The 24,118-nt window shown below is 35.4% G+C and overlaps 1 protein-coding gene and 1 non-coding gene across 15 annotated transcripts in view; one reads left to right on the top strand and one right to left on the bottom strand.

Moving 5' to 3' along the window:
• Positions 1–24,118, bottom strand: part of OXR1 (oxidation resistance 1) — a 477,189-nt gene that overhangs the window by 12,509 nt on the left and 440,562 nt on the right. For 8 of the 14 annotated variants that reach the window (XM_008001336.3, XM_073018312.1, XM_008001335.3 and 5 more), the window contains 2 exons: positions 2,526–2,606; positions 549–674 (listed from right to left, as the gene is read on the bottom strand). In XM_008001336.3, the coding sequence (XP_007999527.2) occupies positions 549–674; positions 2,526–2,606 (207 nt within the window). Of the gene's footprint in view, positions 1–548; positions 675–2,525; positions 2,607–15,069; positions 15,859–24,118 lie in introns of those variants that run through there. The other 6 variants (XM_008001339.3, XM_073018313.1, XM_008001338.3 and 3 more) reach the window with 3 other exon arrangements.
• Positions 10,341–10,402, top strand: LOC119624950 (U7 small nuclear RNA). The gene has a single exon (XR_005241110.1). It is a non-coding gene; the product is annotated as a U7 small nuclear RNA (small nuclear RNA).

The following is a 24,118-nucleotide window of genomic DNA, read 5'->3' as shown; positions in this document are numbered from 1 at the left end:
AATCATCCTGAACCAGACACAGATTAGAACAGAGATAAGAAACACAGATTACTTACTGCTTTTGCCTTCCATATTGAATTAACAAAAATACTTGATAGACTATTAGCTTGATTATTAAAATATCTCTCAAATAATGGGCTAGGGAGACAGACTATCCAAGTTAGGAATCAAGCTTTAATACTTCTCCCTGTGTGACCTTGAACAAGTTAATCGCTCTATGCTCCCGATTTTTTAACTTAATAAAAAATGTGCATAATAAGAGCATCCAATTTCTACAACTGTTGTAACAACTACATGAAATAATTCACATAAAGCAAGTAACAACCACACAACAATAAGACAAATATTGGCTATCAGTGTCTGCTTACCTAAATCTCCTAACACCTTAATTAACACTAGCTGCTATGTTTTGCTTACTCTTTCTTTTCATTGGAGTGGGATAGTAACAGCATTAATGCTGTTGCTTCAGAAACAACTAAAAAGAGGCTATTTTACTCTCATGGCTACACACTCACACTCAGAAATGCACCTATGTGAGCATGTCATACCTTTTCAATTTGATCTGGCAGTAAAAGTTCACTGGGATCACTTAGGTTTGGTCGAAAAGATTCAGACTCCAGGTCTGCTTTCACTGGAGCAACCTGCTTTGAATTTATGTCTTCCCTTGTAGTAATCTAAAAAAGTAAATAGAGGTAGTGTATTAATGTAAACTTGCGACATGCTTTCAAAATTGTCAGACTTTTCAGATAAATAAAGCTTTATATTGTAGAAAATGTGTCTAAATCTTTAATCTTAAGATTTTATAGGGCAAAAAATGCCCTATATCTAATATCTATGATGTAGCCAATTTAGAAAAAGATTTTATAACAATATAAACAGATGTTTTTTCATCCACTACATGAGGAAGGACTGGTAGGAATGATAAATCCCCATATTTCTGTGTAAAGAAGATAGTTGCATGCATCTTTAATTAAGCCCTTGAAGGGCAAAAGTCAGCCAGTTGGCTTGCTTTGTGTCTGTGTGTGTGTGTGTATGCGTGCTATTTAAAATAGAATTTTTTCATGCTAAACACAAAATTTGTCAAAAATAATTAACAAAACTTCCTGGATGCCAAAATTTTAATATAAAGAATAGTAGAACAAAAAATATAACTTTATTTTCTGTGAGGTGTGCATGTATTTATTTGTTCCACTGAAAAATGTTACCACTTTTTTTTAAACGCTTTCATTTTTTTAACTTTCTAAACATTTAATTTTTTTCATCTAGTTGGACCAAACAATAAATTTTACTGTTAATTTGTTCATAAATTTATTTTTAAAATTAGATTATTGCGTTGCATTACAAAGAATATATGCTTTTGCTTGGTGGAAATGATTTCACTGGTATTCTTAAAATGAAAAAAATGTTAACTAACTAAAAATAAAGCTTACTACCGCACGATATATTCTATTGGTGCTTACTTTTTAATATTAATTTTATTTTAATATATAAAACATAACATTAGAAAATAAAAGAAATGAAACGTAACTATTATTTATGAAACTTCTAAATTGGAAAATATGCAGAATTCTATTGGAGCAGATAACTAAAATGCAGCAATGCTTGGCAACTGTGATTCCATATGGGAATGAAATTTTTGCTAAATTATTTTGTTCCTTTAACAGGTTTCTTAACAAACCTGAGCAGCATATATTTGCAACCAATACATGCTTTATAACTGTATTGTTTTTTGACAAGAAGTTAAATACTCATTCTTTCATATCATCGTGTTTCACCTTTATTTTGATGATGTGAAAGGTAAAAAGAAAAAGAAAAAGAAACCCAAGGCAGCATTAGAAGCATTAAAAGAAAAAAATTCAGTAGGTCTAGCAAAGCCATGAAAGCATATCTTATTAAGAAGAAAGAAACACAGTATAATAGACAAAACTGAAAAATGAGTTTTCAATTGCATTGCTTTCTTGTATCTAAAAAAACACAAAGATTATTTCACAGAATTTTAAGTAATTTATCCAGTTCTGTATCTAAACTGTACTATTCCAATGTACTCCTAATACCAACCAAGAATGCCTCAAGAACAGTTTATCATATTGAGATATTTGATGTGACGTTGATACAAATGAAATAGCCTTAAAGAAAATATTTAAGACTTGCTATTAATTTTTTTTTTAGTTTTCCTATAGTACCATATCTTTCAGGTTTTGTTTAGAAAAGATTCAATCTCGAAACCAACACCATTCTTCCAATGTTAAATGAATGAAAACTCCTCATCGCTGAAAGAAACACACGATACTGAGAATAATTCTGAAGTGACAGAACATTCTTCAGAATATTTTTCAAATGAAAAGATGACAGAAAAGATAATCCATAGCTCTTCAAGGCAATACTATAACCTTTAATACAAAAAGGAACTTAATTTTAGTGCTGCAGTCAAAGCAAATTCTTCAAATGAGATTTGCCATGACAAAGAACACTAAAAACAGGGAGTATTCAGTCTCTGGAGGGGTTGAAACTACTGAAGGGGGCACCTGGAGGCGTCTGCAGAGTGTGCGCAGTTCTTCAGTATTTAGAGCATCGATCCTGCGGTGATACTCAGCCACTGACACTACCTAAATATGGAGACAGGGAGACAATAATTCCACTGACAGTTGAGAAAAAACAGCCAAAAAAAAAAAGAGGAGAAATTAAACTGGGAAAAGAGAACTATAATTAGGATTTCTTCCCCACTCCAAGCTGCAAATCCAAGAGATTTATATATCAAACTAGAGTGAAACACCCATGAATGATCTTCACTACTACATCGAACTAGTTGGTAATGATGTAAGGTTTATTTCATAGACTATTCCATATAGATTCAACTTAGTGAACAGAAATTATAGTTTTTTATACAGAAAACACTATATAAAACACATACTTTGCTAACATTAAAGATAACATCTGAAAACTAAATGGTCTTGCAGTTACAAAGGAAGTGGTAGTTTCAACTACTCCCTCCAAATCAGGTGAGCTCAAACATTATATCCTAATGGCCATGCTAGAAGAATTTCTTCTAGGCACAGGTGACAAACATACCCATCTATAACAGAAACAAAAGAGGGGAGAAGAGCAAGAAAACAATATACATGTATATCTTAAAACCTAAGGCAATTAGAAAAATAAGCTCTAGAAAGTAGAAAATTAGATTTTCAAAAGTATGTCTAATCAAAAGTACCTTCTAAGCATGTCTGCTTTAGCCCTTTAAATGACTTTTTTTTTCTAGTTTTTGCCTCTCTTCTGTTTTATTTCTTTATGGTTTTTACTGTATTACTTATTCTTGACTAACATTTAACAACTTTCCTACATTTTAACTTTCAAAGGAAAACTTTCTATCTTCTATAATTGCCTAGACCAGGCTCTCGCACAGCATTAAATCTGAAAGCCATAAATGACAGATAAACACTATTACAGAAAGCTCACAAAAACAGATAAGTTTCCTCAGGTCGACATAACAATTACAGTCTTTTCAGATCATGACATAATTCTAAAAACAGTTACCATAGTACAGTGAACACTAGTGGTGTCATAAATATGTGACGATTCTCTTGAGCTATGACTAGTTTCACTTGTAATCAATCAAACATGCACAGAGGCTCTGACCACAAAATGAGTTAAACCAACTGGCTCATAAAGAGTTTAGATTTCGAACCTAGATTTTAAGGGCTTTTTATTTAGCCAACTAAAAGGAACTAGCTACCACTAAACATCAAGGTAAGCATGAAAAGCTATATAAACTTGTTGAAAGTTCTGAAAGACATGAGAATAGAAAAAAGGAAAAGAGGCTGGATAGATTTCCATTCTGGCCATTATTATTATATTGAATTTTGCAAAGCAACAAAGCATACAATATGTTAGCTGACTCTGTACTCAGAAACCAGAAGCTGTTATCCTCTCTAGCTCTGGGGGGGTCAGATAAACCTGGGTTCCTCACTGTCTATCAATTTTGTTATGAAACAATGAAAATAATAAAAGTGCATGTCAAATCTGGGTTTACGTGAATTACTGAGGAAATGCATATTAAGGACTGAGTATAGTGCCCAGGACATATTAATGAGAGCTACTATTATTAACATGACTTTTACTTGATTACTTTTTACCAATTACCCTGAGGACTAAATGATAATGGCTGAGAGCCTACTTACTTTTGGCTTTTATTTTTGAATGAGAATATTTCAAGTTTGACATCTCAACTATTTTTAACATTTTGATTATTCTGAATTTAATTTTTATATTTCAGTATTAGATAAAAATAATGAAGGACTTTCAATTAAGAACAATAGGATTTCAATAAAGATTAAACAAAAATTAGGTACTAAAAATAAAAAACATCATGGGCTTACTTTTCTATGCCCAGCAAAACAGGTCTCTAGAAATATTTAATGGCCAATTATATTTTTCTTTCTTTTTTCATGGACTTCAATCCAATAGTCTCCTAGACAAGAATTCTCAAATCATATGACTTATCTACTCCTCTGCTTTCCTTCTATCCCTCCAGTTGACAACGATCTTATACCTATATTCTAAAACTCCTTCATTTACTAGAGGAAACACACTTCCTGGGTGGAAGTGAAATTAAATTAAGCTCACAAAAGAGATCAGTCATAACCTAATTGTATCAGCACTGCTGAGAGTAGGAGTTACTAATAAGAGAATAAACTGCCATGATAAGGCTAAGCTTATCTTAATAACACTTGATAAAGTCATAGTTTCTTTCATGTCACAAATCTACTTTTTCAAATTTATTTTTTTCAGTTTTAATTTTGTCTAGAACTTAAAAAAACTTTCTGCTTCCTTAACCTTAAACATTTACTCATGCCCTGACTGCCCTGATGCATGAAGATACAGAAAACTGTAAAAAAAAAAAAAAAAAAAAAAGGTCTGTGAGTTAATAGAAAAAAGGGATTTGAATTTGAGTACAGAAATATACTTCCTTCTCTGAAAATAAATAGATAAAAGAGCTATATATTCCCAGTATATATGAGGAAACTGGAATTAGTCTTACATTAATTTTTATACCCTTGGTAAATCATGCTCCATGTATATAATTTATTACTTTACCCAAAAGATTAAACCTAACTAAAATATGAATACATTTCTCCAAAATGTCCCATATCACGCTCTGAATTATTAGGGGTAAACAGTTGAGAAAACCAAGATCTTCCAATTAAAAGTGCATTCACTGGCTAAAAAATCGTTTCTTGAGGAATAAAGTATTTGGATATACTGCTAAGTCCTATCTGTAGGAACTAAGTACCATGACCTATATTCGGCAGAATTAAATGCCACCCTCTAGTCTTTTCAGTCTTTGACAAAGGATCCTCACACAGAGAAAGTATTTTCCTAAGTCTTTATTTCTATAGAATTACCAATGGAAAGGCAGGGGTAAATCCACCCATCACTATTACAAATGGACTAACAAAAACAGACTAGAGAAAATTCAGTTGCTGCCAATCTCATGAATATGAACATGTTCATCTCCTAGATATAAAGAACAATACCTTGCAGATGTTCCAGTATTTCCCCAAGATTACTCCAAAACAAACCCCAAATCTCCCTTCCTTCAACTGTCTTGCACACTAACAAAAATCTGCTAGTTATATGTCAAGTGCCATTTTTACTACTTTCTCAGTAAAGGGAAGTGCAAGAGAAAAAGAAATACTATCTAATCAATGTCACTTATACTTACTTTGGTCCCAAAAATATGTTAAAGAAGAAAATATAATTCTGAGCTTCTGTGTCAAACAAAAAGAACATACAACAGCATCCTTGAAGTCACATAAGCTATTGTTCTACTACATCTCATCATATATTAACAGTCTTTATTACAAAATAAGACCAGAATTATGTTAAACTTTGCCCCATTTTGCCTAAATTAAAAGTACTGCTTTCAAAATAACATTCCATTTTGAGACCAGCCTGGGAAACATGGAGAAACCTCATCTCTACAAAAAATACAAAAAATTAGCTGGGCTTGGTGACGCGGGGTGGAAGGATCACCAGAGCCCAGGAGGTTGAGGCTGCAGTGAGCCAAGATCAAGCCACTGCACTCCATCCTGGGCAAGACAGCAAAACCCTGTCTTAAAAAAAAAAAAAAATCCAGAATTAATTCCATTAGTGAAGTTCGATTTGAAAAAATCTCCAATTAAAATCACTTCCTGTCTTTCATCAATACTGGGAACAGGAAAAAAGGGGAAGGAAGAGGGGAGCCATATCCCCATATCCTTCTTTTTTTTGGGGGGGACGGAGTCTCCCTCTGTCATTCAGGCTGGAGTGCAGTGGCATGATCTCAGCTCACTGCAACCTCTGCCTCCTGGGTTCAAGTGATTCTTCTGCCTCAGCCCCTCTGCCTTTTGGGTTCAAGTGATTCTTCTGTCTCAGCCTCCTGAGTAGCTGGGACTGCAGATGTGTGTTGGGACTACAGGCGTGTGCCACCACGCCCGGCTAATTTTGTATTTTTAGTAGAGACAGGGTTTCACCATATAAACTATACTAAAAAAATGTATATTACAAATTCTAGAGGAATCATTTTTAAAAGTTTTTTTAAAAAAGTATAACTAAGATGCTAAGAGATGAAAGAATATGGAATCAAATTAAATCTGAAGTACAGGAAAATAAAATTAGAGCAGAAATCAACAGATTAAAAACAAAATCAATAGAAACACAGCAATGGAACTAGAAGCCAGTTCTTTAATCTTTGAAAAGGTCAATAAAATTGATAAACCTCTACCTCTAGCCAGGATAGATGAGAGAGGTTGAGAGAATAAACATCAGAAACGAAGAGGGGCCATCATTACTGATCCCATGGATATTAAAAGAATAATAAAGAAATACTATAAAACTGTACACTAATTAATTTGATAATCTAGATAAAACAAACCAATTCCTTGAAAGACAGAAACCACCAAAAGTCACACAAGAAGAAACAGGTAATGCATGCCTATTATCTCAGCTACTCAGGAGGCTGAGGTGGCAGGATCACTTGAGCCTATGAGTTCAAGACCAGCCCAGGCAACATAGCAAAACCCCAACTCAAAAAAAGAAAGATAGATACGTATTCAAATAATTAATCAATAATTAATAACGTCCTAAAACAGAAAGGCCAAAAGACAGATATGTATTCAAATAATTAATCAATAATTAATAACCTCCTAAAACAGAAAGCACAAGGCCCAGACAGACTCACTGATTAATACTACCAAACATTTATGAAGAAATTATACAAACTCTCCACAATCTCTTCCAGAAAACAGAAGCAGAGGGAATATTTCTTAACTAATTCTGTGAGGACAGCATTACTCTAATAGAAATAAAAACATTACAAGAAAGAAAAACTACAGGCAATTATCTCTCATTAACATACATGCAAAAATTCTCAACAAAACACTAGCAAATTGAATTAAGCAATGTACAAATGTACAGAATTATATAAAATGACCAAGTAGAACTTATCCCACCTATGCAAGACTGGTACAACCTTGAAAATCAATTGATGTAATTTATTACATCAACATGGTGAAGAAGAAAAATCATGTGATCTTACCAACAGATACAAAAAAAAGCACTAGTCAAAATCCAACACTAATAAAAAAGGTTTAGGAAGTTAGGAATAAAGGAGAACTCCCTCAACTGGATAAAGAACATGTATTAAAAAAATTCAGTTAACATCACACATAATAGTGAGAAACAAGATACTTTCACACTAAGACTGGGAACAAGGAAAGGATATCCCTTGTCAGTACTCTTACTTGACATTATGCAGGAAGTCCTAGCTAACACGATACGACAAAGGAAGAAAATTAAAGTTATATAAATAGGGAAGAAAGAGATAAAACTGTCTTTGTTAGCAGATGACATGATTGTTGGTATAAAAAAATCCCAACGAATCAACCAAGACACTACTGGAATTAGTAAGTGATCATGGCAGGCTTTCAGAGTGCACAATTAATATGCAAAAGTCAACAATCTTCCTATGTATCAGCAACGAAAACTTGGAATTTGAAAGTTAAAAAGAATACCATTTATATTAGCATAATGTAAATGAAATACATATAATGCTAACAAAATACATAGAGATCTGCGTGGAAAAAAAAGTAGAAAACTGTGATGAAGAAAAGATTTAAATACATATTCCACGTTCATAGATAGGAAGACACAATATTGTCAAGCTGTCAGTTCTTCCCAACTTGATATATAGATCCAATACAATTTCAATCAAAATTCTACCAGGCTATTTTATAGATACAGGCAAATTGATTCTAAAATTTATAGAAAAAGTTTATATGCAAAGACACAGAATAGCCAAGAAAGCAATGAAGAAAAAGAACAAAGTTGGAAGATTGACGCTACTCAACTTCAAGACTTATTATACTATAAAACTACAGTAATCACTACATCATGGTTTTGGCAAAAGAACTGACAGATCAATGATACACAATAAAATACTCAGAAATATCCCACATAAATATGGTCAACTGACTTTTAACAAAGGAGTAAAGACAATTCAGAGGAGAAATAATGGTCTTTACCCCAAACAGTATTGGAACAACTGGATATCCTCCTGCAGAACAGTCAATTGAGACAAAGTCTTTACACTAAATGGACTACAGAGGAAAACACAAAACTATGAATCTCCTAGAAAATAACATAGGAAAAAAATCTTTGTGACCTTAAGTCTGAAGGTGCATTTTTAGATAAAATACCACCACAAGTACAATCCATAAAAAAGAAAAGTATTAAGTTGAATTTCACTAAAATTAAAAATTTCTACTGTGTAAAAGACACTGTCAAGAGAATGAAAAAGACAAGCTACAGACTGGGAAAAAATCTCTGCAACATATATAAATGATAAAGGACTGTTATCCAAAATATATGAAGGAATACAGAAAGGAAGGAAAGAGACAAAATCGTCTGTTCTATCTCTATGTTTACGTAAAACGTAACAATAAGATATCAAACAAACTGATTAAAACATGGACAAAAGACATGAATAAACATCTCATTAAAGAAGATATACGAATGGAAATTAAGACTATGAAAGGACGCTCACCATGATATGTCACCAGGGAAATGCAAATTAAAATAAGATTGATACATCACTACACACCTATTTAAATAAAATACAAAATCCAAAGCACTGACAACAGCAAATGTCAGCAGGGATGTGGAGAACAGGAATTCTCATTTGTTGTGGATGCCATGAAAAATGGGTATAGCCAGATGAAAAACAGTTTGGCAGTTTCTTTCTTTCTTTTCTTTCTTTCTTTTTTTTTTCAGAGACAAGGTCTCACTATGTTGCCCTGGCTGGTCTCAAACTCCTCCCACTTCAGCCTCCTAAAGTGTTGATATTACAGGTGTGAGTCACCACAGTGGCCTACCAAACACACCCTTAACATAGGATAGAGCAATCATGTTACCTGGTATTTACCTAAACGAGTTGAAAACTTATGTCAACACAAAATCTACATCCAAAAGTTTGTAACAGTTTCTTTTTTCATAAGTTCCAAAAGGTGGAAGGAAGCAAAATGTTCTTTACCAGGTGAATGGATAAAGAAGTGGATAAAACCATAAAATAGAATATTATTCAGCAATAAAAAGAAATGAGCTGTCAAGCCAAAAATACATGAATGGATCTTAAATAAAAATTCCTAAGTGAAAGAAGCCAATCTAAAAAGGCTACATACTACTGTATGATTCCAACTATATGACACTCTGCAAAACGCAAAACAGTGGAAAGACTGGTGGGTGCCAGGTGTTCACTATAAGGGAATGAGTGATAAATAGCTGTGGCACAGGGAATTCTTAGGGTAGTAAAATTATACCGTGTGATTCTACAACTAGATACATGTCATTACACACTTGTCAAAACCCACAGAATATACAACTCAAAGAATGAACCCTAAAGTAAACTATGGACTCTGCATGACAATGAATCAGTATTCGTTCATAGACTGTAACATATCACACTAATGTCATATGTGAGTAACAGGGAAAACTGTGTTTTGGGGAAAAGAGAGTATATGGAAACTCTCTATACCTTCCATTCAATTTTTCTGTAAACCTAATACTGATCTAAAAACCGAAATCTATTAATTAAAAAAAGTTAGGGGGATAATAAAACAAAAAAATCCAGAGAGGTAGTTACCAATATGAAGGTGACATAAGATGAGATGAGAAAAAACACACAGACAGATGCAGCTACATTAGTGATGTTCTAGTTCTAATACTGCGAAGTGGTACATCACAGATGTTCATTTTACTATTATGCCTCATAACTAGTATACATAAGATATCCTTTTCAACTATTGAGTCAGTGTTACAGCTCTCTTAGAATATATCTAGCAGGTTTTCTGGTCTTCACTGGAAAGCCTCCCATGCTATTAAATTTATTTAAATGAAAAATAAAAAACAACTGAGTCAAATAAATTAAGAAAAAATATTTTACATTGAATATATATGTATACTTTTTTCAACTAGGTTGTGACTGGAGAGCAGAAGATGTTTCACTTACCATAAGAGATACATAAATACTGGTTAATAAATGTAATATTGACTATCTACTATAGATATGCAGTGTAATATTGAAGAATACTGGCTTTGGTTTTAGACTGCTACCTTAATTCTGATTCTGATTTTTATTTAGTATTGTGAACTTAGGGAGCCTCATTTAGTTTCTCCATTTCTGATTCTTCAAATGGAAATACTCGTACATTTTATGAGAAATAAATAATATGTATAAAGTATATATAAAATAGGTTCTGATACATTAAACATATGATGAAATAAATAATTATCTTCCTCTTGTTATATTCTGAAGATTTTTGAGGGCAAGTATGGCAAAGAGATTAAGGGCATTGGATAGAGCCAGAATGCCTAGATTAAAACATCAGCTCTGACTTGCACTAGTTGTAGTGTGATTGCTATGTCCCTCTGTTTTTTCACTTGTAAAATGGAGAAGATACAGTAATATTCCACAGGGTTGTGAGGATTAAATAAGGAAACTCATACTAAGTGTTTAGAACAATATTTGGTATACACTGTCAGTACAAGTAATTATTTTCATCATTATAATTATTATCTCATGCTGAAGTCACTGGAAAGATTTTTACATTTCAATTAGCTCTTCCTAAAAATCCACCTGTTGGCTAATTCTTGAACAGATGTAAATAATTCGACATACGAACTTTTCTCCTGTGTTTTCATATATGAAAGCCTAAATTTAAAAAAAGTCTGTTCTTTCGTATATGACGGCCTAAACTAAGAAAATGGTGATGAAATTAGTGACTATTGATAAAGGCAATAAAACAATGATGTTATTTAATGATTTGCGACTTTAAGACTAAATCCTTATTATAAAATGGGCTTATAATTTCAAGTAAATTACGATTTATTGACAGACACTAACAAGGTAAAGTATGGCACATGAATATATCAAATACATGAACAGCTTCATATAAATGAATGATTAAAGTTTAAGTTTTCAGAATAAACTATAAAACGGCCTTAAAAAAATAAAAGGTAACAAAACTTAAGCATGCTTGATCAATACGGTTCTCATCGAAACTAACTGGCAAAAGGTTAATTTCATGCCATGAATTTTGTTAGGAGTGTATGCTTTTTCTTATTAATGTATTTGAGACATAAATTAACTCACTTATAAAACAAAAAAATCTGGTTAACACAGGGTTACTGTAAAGTCACGTGATACTATATACATACGCATTTGGAAAACTGTCAAGGTATCTACAGATACCTCAGTGATAATCTCTCTTACAGAGGTAGTAATAATACGGCCATATTTGTTGGGTAAAGACGAATAATTCTAAAAAGCTACACATTACAAACTCCAAAATGTCAAATTTCATTTGCTCTGAAATACTGGTTATTTTCTTGGAATTTTTTTTTTTTTTTTTTTTTTTTCAGTTTAAAAGCATAAGAGCCCCTTGTCAGGCAAAATCTTACAGGGATCTCAATCTACAAAACAGGTAAAAGAACTGCTAATCCTTTTCATCCCAATTTTCTTAAGAACTGCCTGCCTTACAGCTCCTAGCATATCTGCTTTAAAGCAAAGAAAACTAGAAAACTGGGACTTCAGCTTGTCTACACATCATACTGTACTATTTCAGAAAAACTTCAAAGTCATCCTGGTGAACTACAATATGTGCTAGTGAGAAGTGACAACATGCTAGCAGCCCTCACTCTTGGTGCCTCCTCTGCCTTGGTGTCCACTCTGGTGGCACTTGAGGAGCCCTTCAGCCTGCCACTGCACTGTGGGAGCCCCTCTCTGGGCTGGCCACGGCTGGAGCTGGCTCCCTCTACTTATGCGGAGGTATGGAGGGAGAGACACGGGTGGGAACCGGAGGTGCAGAGGGAGAGGCACGGGTGGGAACCGGGGCACGGGTGGAGCTCACAGGTCTGTGTGGCAGGCGCAAGCTCAGCGGCCCCACACTTGGAGTGGCCAGCCGGCACTGCCGGTCCCCAGCAGTGAGGGTCTTAGCACTCAGGCCAGCAGCTGCAGAGGATGCGCCGGTCCCCCTGCAGTACCGGCCGGCTGGTGCTGTGTTCGAAATCTTGCGGGGCCTCAGCTGTCTCCCTATGGGGCAGGGCTCAGGACCTGCAGCCCGCCATGTCCCAGCCCCCGCTCCTGAGTGGGCTCCCGCAAGGCCTGAGCCTCCCCAACGGGTCCCATCCACTGCCCAAGGGCTGAGGAGTGGAGGTGCCGCTCAGGACTGGCGGGCAGCTCCGCCTGCAGCCCTCACGCAGGACTCACTAGGTGAAGTCAGCTGGGATCCTGAGTCTTGTGGGGACTTGGAGAACTTTTATGTCTAGCTAGAGGATTGTAAATGCACCAATCAGCACTCTGTGTCTAGCTCAGGGATTGTAAATGCACCAATCAGCACCCTGTCAAAATGGTCCAATCAGGTCTCTGTAAAATGGACCAATCCGCTCTCTGTAAAATGGACCATTCGGCAGGATGTGGGTGGGGGTCAGATAAGGGAATAAAAGCAGGCTGCTGAAGCCAGTCAGCTGCAACCCACTCCAGTCCCCTTGCAGACTGCGGAAGCTTTGTTCTTTCATTCTTTAAGATAAATCTTCCTGCTGCTCACTCTTTGGGTCCATGCTGCCTTCATGAGTTGTAACACTGTGAAGGTCTGTAGCTTCACTCCTGAAGCCAGCGAGACCATGAACCCACTGGAAAGAATGAACAATTCCAGATGTGCTGCCTTTAAGAGCTGTAACACTCATCGTGAAGGTCTGCAGCTTCACTCCTGAAGTCAGCGAGACCAACCCACCAGAAGGAAGAAACTGCGGACACACCATCTTTAAGAAATGTAACACTCACTGCGAGGGTCCGCGGCTTCATTCTTGAAGTCAGCGAGACCAAGAACCCACCAATTCTGGACACACTAGGGTCAAGGTCTCTCTGTACTACACGAAAATTTAGTTCAGTGACCACTCCATGCTTCAACTAGTCATTCAAAATGGGAAATAATTCTACTAAACTTTCAGGGTTACTGTGAGGGTACAATTAAATAATATGTATGTATGGGCAGAGCTAAGGACCAATGAGTAGGAAGCATTCTTGCTCAGGCATGAAATAAAGTATCTGACAAAATTATATAGCCTCCCATAAGAGTGAACAGAACTTGCTGGGCGCGGTGGCCTGTAATCCTAACACTATAGGAGGCAGAGCTGGGTAGATCTCCTGAGCTCAGCTCAGGAGATTAAAAAGTCCAGGCTGGGCAACAAGGCGAAATCTAGTCTCTATAAAAAAGACAAAAAAATTAGCGGGCTGTGGTGGTGCATGTTTGTAGTCCCAGCGACTTGGGGGGCTGAGGCAGGAAGATCACTTAAGCCCAGGAGGTGTAGGTTGAAATGAGCCAAAATCCCGCCACTGAATTCCAACCTGAGTGACAAAGTGAGACTCTGTGTCAAAAATAAACATAAAAATAACGAATGAATAGGACTTGGACGTGGTAACTGTAATCAGCGTTAAGTGTTTGATGCACATTAATTAGATTGATCTATAAATTTCAGAATACCCACAATTTATTTTGCTTGTATTTGTAATAAACTGTATTGAAGTCTTTACAAACTAAGAAGAAATGATTATTCAAACTTCAAAAAAAGTATGAATAGTTTCATTGTTCTTGGTTTAAAAAAAAAGACGGTGTTAACTGATTTATCTAGTAAATCTAACCACAAATTTTAAAAATTCAATCATTTCAGGTGCCTAAACCCCTCTGTGCTGATGTAACATATAAATGAATTTTGAAATTACAATTAAAAATAACACCTATTAAAATTTTAATATTTTGACACACTTAACATTTAAGGGAGGCAAGCTGCTTTGGGGGCATCTCCCAAAGTCCTTATTGGATTTTAAATCATCTACAATTATAGTAAAAATAAAATAAACATTCATAAGGCAAAATACAATCCCAAATTACCATAGAAAGTGCAATGGACATTTTATAACAATATACACATAGAGAAAAGTAACTAAACTCCTTACAATAGTATGGTTGACTGAATTTCCTTACTAGGATATCGTTTAAAGATTTGTATTAGGTAGCATTGCCTGAAAACTTTTTAAATAGCTTAAAAACCTTTTAGTCAGATTCTTAAAATTATACCCTTAAATACACAATATTATAAAAGAATCTGGTTTGAGATCCAGTCAATAATAATTAATTTACTCTGTTCTATTCAATTTATTTTCAAGCAAGAGAAAATCCTGAATATTTTTCTACAAAGTTAAGCTAAAATAAAAAACATTAAGGCAGCAATTAAGATTTGGTATCTTCCTGCTGGTAGAACATACAAAACAATATGAAACAAAATTACAGCCCCTTATTAATTTCCCTTTTTGAAGATACTCAGAATTAACAGAAACAACTTCAAGGTACGTTGTACAATCATAAAGTTTTGTATTCTATAAATATCCTCTATGCTTAAACTTTCAGAAATTGTATAATTTTTCATAATGTCACCATGAAAAGACTAGCATATATACAAATTAAAATAACTAAGATTTACCAGAGTGTATTTATGATTAATTGGTTGATGTCTTCTCCCTTTTTTCCCATACCAGAGACGAGACATTTCCTTTCCAGGGTAAATTAAGTTACATAAAATCACGTAAGAACTGTTTTCAAAAGCATTCTTCCTCTGTCAAAGATAAATTTCCAGCACCAGAGCCTTACTACAGTGACAAAACAGTTTGCTAGAGACAAAGATTTGATTGACAAGAGAGAGAGCTAATCACTAAGGAGTATCCATAGCAATGATAGTCCTGAGTGGAGGCTGTAAAGCTGGGGAGGGAAGAGAGAATTTCCCATGCTTAAGTTTGGTTGCACTGTACCCAAATGTGCAAAGAAAGGGCTCAAAACTTTAAAGATACAGAGCCTATATTTCCAAACATCAGTACACGAAGAAATATACTAAAAGTAACCCAGTAACAAAAAAGGAGTAAATATAATTTCCAGAGTCTCTCAAGGCACATGAATGATTTTAATAAACATTTTGTTGTTTGTTCATATAGTCATAAAATTATGTTCCTTACAGCTAACAGTAAAACAACATTGCATCTTTTACATGAACATTTTTTAAGCAATAAGATGTCCTTTGTGGACTCTTCCACCCTAAAATTTTACAGAATGACTATGTAAAAACCAAGCCAATGTGCTACAAATAAATCCTACACAAATATTCAAAGTGACCTGAAAATTCCTTTGCGTGTTACACAGTCTGCTTTTATACTGCATTCTCTAACATCTAATTTCTTGAAAAGGTAGTTATATTCACTATGCCTACATATACTTCACTAACCAGTGATATTTTGAATATAACCAAAGAAGTGAATTTTTTAAAGATTAAATATAAACTATAAAAATATAAAAAACTATCTAGAATTCAGCTTTAATTAGAGTATCAATGTCATGATGATACATTTGAAAATTTCTTTCATTTTAAGGTACAGCTGCTCCTTCCACTTCACTTTGTTGTATGTACATGATGCCACCTTTTCACACACACACCACCTTTCTAACACACAATACTGCATCCCAACCAAACCCCCGCCCCCATCTCCTTCCTCCACATTCCAGCATGCGCTCACACAGGGCACAGCACACCCCACAGTGAACACCCTACCTCCTCCACATACCAGACATTTCCCCTATTCCTCTCATTCAGCCCCACTACACTTAGCCTAAAATCTCTCCCACAGTTCCTCATAGGCACACCATCATTATCTTCACACCAGGCTTAAAGTTCTCTTCTACATACAGTGCATTGTGGTCACACTCCACCCCTCCATTACAGACTCTCCTAACAACTCATCAGCAATATTATACAATTTGGTGGTGGTGGTGGTGGAAGCAGCATTTTGAAAGCATGTCATAACTTCCAGCTACATTTTCTAAAATAACAAATATGATGTGTGTTCCAAAATGAGGTTTAAATGATATATTAAAAACAAAACCAAAAACCACCAAGCATGGCGTAGTCTATTCTGTTCGTTGCCTATTCAATATCCACCCTTACACTCTTTCCTAAAGTGGCCTTGATTTTGCTCAGGTATCCTTCCAGCCATGTTTCTGAGGAGGTTTCTGACTAGTTCATCTCTGGACAGAACTAGTCATTAGAGACCTAAATCAGTGGCTCTCAAGTTTTAGCCGGCATCAAAATCACCTGGAGTATTTGTTATACCAGAATTCCGGGCTCCAAAAACTGTTTCTAATTAATGAGACTCAAATGGGGTCTGAGAATTTGCATTTCTAACAAATTCCCAGGTGCTGCTGTTGCTAATAGTCTGGGAACCACACTTCAAGTAACAACAGGTTTAAGCTATTCTGAGTGCAGTTTTCTGTTTCTCGAAGTCATCCAAATTTATAAATACAGTGTCAGGCAAACATAAAATGAGCTCAGTAAGTCTCCTTCTTGCCCTTTCTGTTTTTGTAGTATTTACACACATATTGCTAAATCATTTAAATTTGCCTAGATATCCAAGAGTTTGAAGGAGATGTCAATTATTATTATAATAACATGATGGGAAATAAAATAAAGCACTTTTGAAAACACTACCAGTTTACCAGTTGAACATAATCTGTTCTCATAATTCAGATATTCAATTTAATAATTCTTTTCCTTTACTTTATTCGAATTGAAGTTATTATATTACCTTATATCTCTTCCTGTTTGATTTGGGAATGGTATGATAGAAGCTATAATATATAATTTACCCTACTCACTATTTATTATTTTATGCCAGGTGAGGTGGCTGTAATCCCAGTGCTTTGGGAGGGTGAGGCAGGAGAACTACTTGAGCCCAGAATATTGAGACCAGCCTGGGCAACACAGCAAGACTCTATCTCTACAAAAAAATAAATAAATAAAATAAAATAAAAAATTAGCTGGATGAGGTGGCACATGCCTGTAGTCCCATCTACTGAGGAGGATGAGGCAGGAGGACCTCTTGAGCCCAGGAGTTCAAGGATGCAGTGAGCTGTGAGTGTGCCACTGCATTCCAGCCTGGACAACACAGCAAGACCCTTTCTCAAAAAATAATAAATTTAAAAATAAAGTAATATTTTAGAATTTTAATATTTAAAATCATAAACTAGTCTGTCACCCATACATCCTGCCTCTTCTCACAGTCTATATTAGAGGCTTTTTATTTTATATATTTTTTGAGATGGTGTATTGCTCTGTTGCCCAGGCTGGAGTGCAACGACGTGATCTCCGCTCACTGTAACCTCCGCCTCCTGGGTTCAAGGGATTCTCCTGCCTCAGAGTTCTGAGTAGCTGGGATTACAGGTGTGTGCCACCACGCCCGGCTAATTTTTGTATTTTCTTTTTTTGTTTTTTTGAGACAGAGTCTCTCTCTGTTGCCCAGGCTGGAGTGCAGAGGCACGACCTCGGCTCACTGCAAGCTCCGCCTCCTGGGTTCACGCCATTCTCCTGCCTCAGCCTCCTGAGTAGCTGGGATTACAGGCGCCCACCACCACGCCTGACTATTATTTTTTATACTTTTAGTAGAGACGGGGTTTCACCGTGTTAGCCAGAATGGTCTCGATTTCCTGACCTCATGATCCGCCTGCCTCGGCCTCCCAAAGTGCTGGGATTACAGGTGTGAGTCACCGCACCTGGCCTAATTTTTGTATTTTAGTAGAGACGGGGTTTCACTGTATTGGCTAGGGTGGTCTCGAACTCCTGACCTCAGATGATCTGCATGCCTTGACCTCCCAAAATGCTAGGATTACAGGTGTGAGCCACCACGCCTGGCCTAGATAAAGATTTTTAATGGAAATACTATAGCTCATAACTTTGGGCTAGCAATTGAAGAATATTTTTAACAGGGAAAGCAAAACACTAGTTCAAAACTCTCCTGAGGTCGCTAATATCTTTAAGATAACATAATCAGTAGTCAAAACAGACGATATTAGGCATAAAACCTGGGTGCCAAATGCTAATAAAAGAAAACATATGAATAGTCTGAAACTTTCATTTGTAACTATACAGGTTCTCAACATAGAAATATAGTCACATATCACATAATGACAGGGATATGTTCTGAGAAATGCATCTTCATCTTTAAGCAATTTCGTTGTGTGAACATCACAGCATGTACTTACATAAACCTAAATGGAATAGCGTACTATATAACTAGGTTATACGGTATGGCCTATTGCTTCTAGGCCATACCATATAGCACGTTACTGTACTGAACACTATATGTGACTGTAACACAGTGATAAGGATTTGTATATCAAAATATATCTAAACATAGAGAGGGTAATGCATTGTACTATGATGTTATGACATCGCTAAGAGAGAGCTCCATTACAATCTCAGGGGACCAACAAAATGTCATTATGTGGTGCATGACCATATTATGAAAGTCAGTACCTATCAACTTACAAATTCCAATTACGTGTTTAATCCTTCTGATTTCTTTTTCAGGTTTATTAAATGTCTTCTGGAGTTATAATTTGTAATATTATTTGATTATTCGATCAGTATTAAAAAAAAGAATACTTAAAAAAATTCCCTTTATCTGAAAAATGTGATTTCTCAATGTAGTGACTTTAGACACAGAGAATTCCTTCACTTTTGGACAAAATTAATTCTATGGGGATTTTGCTGGCTAGACTGAGAAGAGATCGTGAGGGTTTTGTGCGTTTAATATATTAGTTCAGTTTTAATTTTGGTGTTACCTGTACCTTAATAATAATAAAAAACATATGTTTAATAAAATGAACACCAGAATACTCACTGCCTGTCAGCTTAGGAAGTAAGGTATTAACCAAACAAGGGAAGTCTCCTGATAAGGTGTTTCTTAAAAGCTGCAGCAATAACCACAGTTGTAGAAGTTTTCAGGGAAACCTAATGAATGATCTTGACCATAACTCTACTTAATGACAGCTGTGAAAACAGAACTGGCTCCACAAGGCAGTTGCCACATAGTAGTGAAAAACCAAATCCAACAATGACATAATGTGATAAATGTTATGGCCTACAATGCTAAGAACAGGTTACATATTTTATACTCATTTAACTAAAATGGACAGCACTAAATACTAAAGTCAAAATGGAAAGACTATAAATTATTTTAAAAACTAAGCTGAAAGGCAGATTCTAACATATTTTGAATAATGGTCTAGAGGTTTATATAGTAAGTAGTTAACATATTTACATTCATGCTTAAATAACCTAAACTTCAATTATTGAGAAAATGTGACTAATGTCACATACCTAAAAAGATACAAGTTGTTTCAAAACCCCAAAATTGTACAGCATGTCTTTTTATCAATATTTTGGCAATCGTGAGCAGCAAGAGGGAAGCCCGAGCGATTTTATTCAAAAACGAATCATTTTAAGAATGAAAAATACTGTTACACACCCTATCAACACATAATCTTAGTAAATTCATTCTCAAAATTTAATCAAGTAAATGTGTGGGAGACCAAATAAACCAAGTAAAGCTGATTTAATAAAACCAGTTTCTTAGTTGTTTTTATTTATCATCCTAGGAGAACTGGATGCTTTAATTAGGTTTGGAGCATGAAAGATACTGAAGTACATGTGGTATAAAATTAGAGATGAAAAATTTTGGAAAGCTTTCTCTCCCAGCTCTTATTCCAAAAGGAGTGGAAAAGTCAATCCAAAGGAAAGCAATCAAAAAGCAATGTTAGCATAAAAAGCTCCACCTTTGAGGCCTGTGTGGTCAAGCAGCAAGACTGGCATGCTGGACATGTGACACAATGAATCCTTGACTCTCAGAAAATTCTAGCATACAGCCTCTTAAAGTTAGTACTTGGGGTGGATGCTGATATTGTCCGGGGTATGTAATGTCTCATGATAAATGATTGCAGGATGAAAGTGATTCAACTTACAGTATTACCATCTTGACTTCATGATAAGAAATTTCAAATTTATCTTTATATTACAACAAATAAATTATGAAAGTGAATGAAAAGTTTTACATGAATCTGAGCTTATTGTGGTGGTCACTCCTTTAAGCTATACTACTGGATCCTCGGGCACTTGTCAAATATATTAAATTTTAAAGGGTATTTGATAGATAAAGTTGAAGAAGACAAAGTTCAGAGATCATTGACTTACAGCCTGGTATGTTTTTTGATTTCCCTCTCCTTGCAGTATCTTTGAGTACACAACATGATGGAAGTCCTGTGGTATGTAAGGGAGCTACGCCAACATTAATTGTATCTGCATGGCTGCTACTGAGGAGAAAATATATTTTCTTAAAAATCAAGGCACAAAATGATTAAAGAAATCTTTCTCCACAGTGAACCAAATTTATGTTTTTGATGCAGCACCCCAGATGAAAGGAATATGAAAAATATTTCATATAATTTGCATGACAGGAACTGAAAAGTTGATCTATGTTATAATCAATATAGTCTAAAGATTCTTCCACAGTCTTAATATTATATATGTTTAACACAACACCAAGTTGTGGCATGGCATAGTACACTTGTTTTCCCACCTTGACTGCACAATGCAATTACCTAGGCAGCTTTAAACAACACCACTAGGTCCTAGCCCCAATTATTCTGATTTAATTGGTCTGATTTGTGACCTTGGCAATGATATCTTTGAAAGCTCCCCATCATGATGCAAAGGTTCTGCCAAAGTTGAGCACTTGGTATGGTGGAAAAAGTATAGGCTCTGAATTAAGAGATTAACCACTATGAGAATTTTAGCCAAATAAAAAATAAGCTTAAATAAATTATCTGGGCCAGGCATGGTGGCTCACACCTGTAATCCCAGCACTTTGGGAGGCCGAGGCAGGCGGATCACAAGGTCAGGAGATCGAGACCATCCTGGATAACACAGTGAAACTCTGTCTCTACTAAAAATAAAAAAAAAATTAGCTGGGCATGGTGGCGGGCGCCTGTAGTCCCAGCTGCTCGGGAGGCTGAGGCAGGAGAATGGCGTGAATCCAGGAGGCAGAGTTTGCAGTGAGCAGAGATCGTGCCACTGCACTCCACCCTGGGCGACACAGCCAGACTCCGTCTCAAAAAAATAAAAGAAAGAAAGAAAAAAGAAAAAAGAAATTATCTGTAAAATAAAGATGATAATCTATACTTAAATGTATTGCTCTAGCTCTAACTATCAATCATTCACGTGGTAGAATTACATGTTAATAGACACCATGGGGATGCAAACAGCAAATTCCAGACTGTGTGATATTCTACAGAAAAAAATCTGATTTCTTAAAAACTGAAATAAAAAGCAGCGCAAAGCAATGGTGGAGGAACCTACATTTAGAGAGACTTAAGAGATATTTTAATTAACTGCAACATTTGAGAGCTTAGTTGGATCATGACTCAAAAAACAATTGTAAAAATGCATACTGTACATATTACATGTATTCTAAATATTTTTATGACACTTGAATAACTATGAACAATTGGAGAAAAGGAGGGACACAGAAGAAATAAGCTGATAAAACTGAATGACTGGTACATGTGAATTTGTTTTACTATTAATCTTTTATTTTTGTATATTTATTGAACAAAAGTATGATCATCAGGAAATAGCAGATGTCAATAGGCATTCTGCCTCATCTTCACCTCAGGACTTGCCTGACAATTTGTTAAAATGCCATTACAACACTTCCCTTTTTAGTGAAAAGGCATAAAAACAATCTGTATCAAAAAACAGAAAGTAATATTTTTCATAGAACTGCAAAGCCCCGCATCAAACAGCATCTTTACAACACTGGATATACTTACTGACTTCCTGTGTTGAATACTGGCAGAAATCAGGGGAAAGACTATAATAAGTAGTTCCTTCTTGGTTATAAAGTAAGGTTATCAGACCCCCAAAAGCAAAACTCATAATGCATATTTCTTTTATTTGGGTACCACACCAAAAATGTAAGTTTGGTTCACTATGAAGAAAGGTTTCTTTAATCATTTTGTGCCTTGATTGTTTAAAAACATGCTTTCTCATCAATAGCAGCCACGTTGATGCAATTAATTCAGGCATAGTCTCGCTCTGTCGCCCAGGCTGCAGTGCAGTGGCACAATCTTGGCTCACTGCATGCTCCGACTTCTGGGTTCGCGCCATTCTCTTGCCTCAGCCGCCCAAGTAGCTGGGACTAGAGGCGCCCACCACCACACCCAGCTAATTTTTTGCATTTTTAGTAGAGACGGGGTTTCACCGCGTTAGCCAGGATGGTCTTGATCTCCTGACCTCGTGATCTGCCTGCTTTGGCCTCCCAAAATGCTGGGATTACAGGCGTCACCCACCACGCCCGGCCCACACCAAAATACTCTTTATCATGTAGCATACAAAGTGATGTTACAAAAAGAGGAAATTCAGTCCTTTACACATAGTGAGTGATAAGAATAGTATTTCTCAGATCCTTTATCCAAATACTTAGGAACTGATTTATTACTACTGACCACCTTAAAATTTGGCTAAATTTTCTTTTTCTTAGTAAATATATGTTTCTGTCTATCTTCAATAGGACTGACCTTCAATGTTCATATTTGGAAATTAAAATTTTTAAAATATTATGGAATTTTTCCTGCTATCCCAAGTAATTAGCAGGAATTAATCCTGCCATCCCAAGATTATTTAGTAATCTGGGGTGCCATAGTTTATGAATTCTTTTAACATATTTTGGGGTACTGATATTAATAATATAAGATCTGAACAGAGTTCATTAAGTTAAACAGTTGAAGTACTGGGGAAAATAATTCTGAAACAAGATTAAAAGGGAAAACAACAAATATTTTCACACTATTGCAGTATATAGAAAATGTTTCTTGTTGTTATTGACTTGCATTGGAAGACAGAATAAAGATAAGTGAATCAAATTTACAAAGATATGTTTCCTTAAGCTTATTGTAACAAATAACTTTCTAAGAGAGCTGTCCTAAAATGTAAAGTATTGTCCTTTGAGGTAATAAATTCTCTTTCACTGAATATGTTTAAACAGAACAACAACAACAACAAAATGTAAATGACAGACTGTGGACTATCAGTTAAAATGTCCAGAATCTATGGCTTTATGAAAAAATATTTAGTACAACAGATGTAAGAACTTATTTTAGGAAATAGAGAAATCTTGAAAGATGAGAAGCTTTATACCTTAATTTTAATCTATGCCTAAGTTTATCCATTAATAAATATTGAGAATGAACTATATGCCTATACAATTCTTAGTTCTGAAGATATGATAGTGTAAGAAATTGACAAATCCCTGCCTTATGACCCTTACATAGGGAAAGGGAAAAAAACATAAACAATACGTTTACCAAATTTATCATATACAAACTTCCCCAGTCAATGTATACACTTCTGGCTAGCAATATATTTCTGCTTGAATAACAGTCAGGGATAATAAAGATCTCTTTAAGTGTCACTAAAGCAGAATAACAGTGAGTAGAGCTGTTAGTTTAAATCTAACTGATGCCCAAGTTGGTAGCCATAACAAGTTCATCCTAAATTCTAGGGCACCTATTCTCCATTCCTATGTAGAACACAAAAATAAAAAACATCACAGCACATTCTGAAGTACTACTGTTTTATATAAGGGTTTTAGCCA

This window comes from Chlorocebus sabaeus, chromosome 8, assembly GCF_047675955.1.
Source record: "Chlorocebus sabaeus isolate Y175 chromosome 8, mChlSab1.0.hap1, whole genome shotgun sequence".
NCBI lineage: Eukaryota > Metazoa > Chordata > Mammalia > Primates > Cercopithecidae > Chlorocebus > Chlorocebus sabaeus.
The sequence above is the reverse complement of the archived record's forward strand: the minus strand, read 5'-3'. Positions and strand labels throughout refer to the sequence as shown.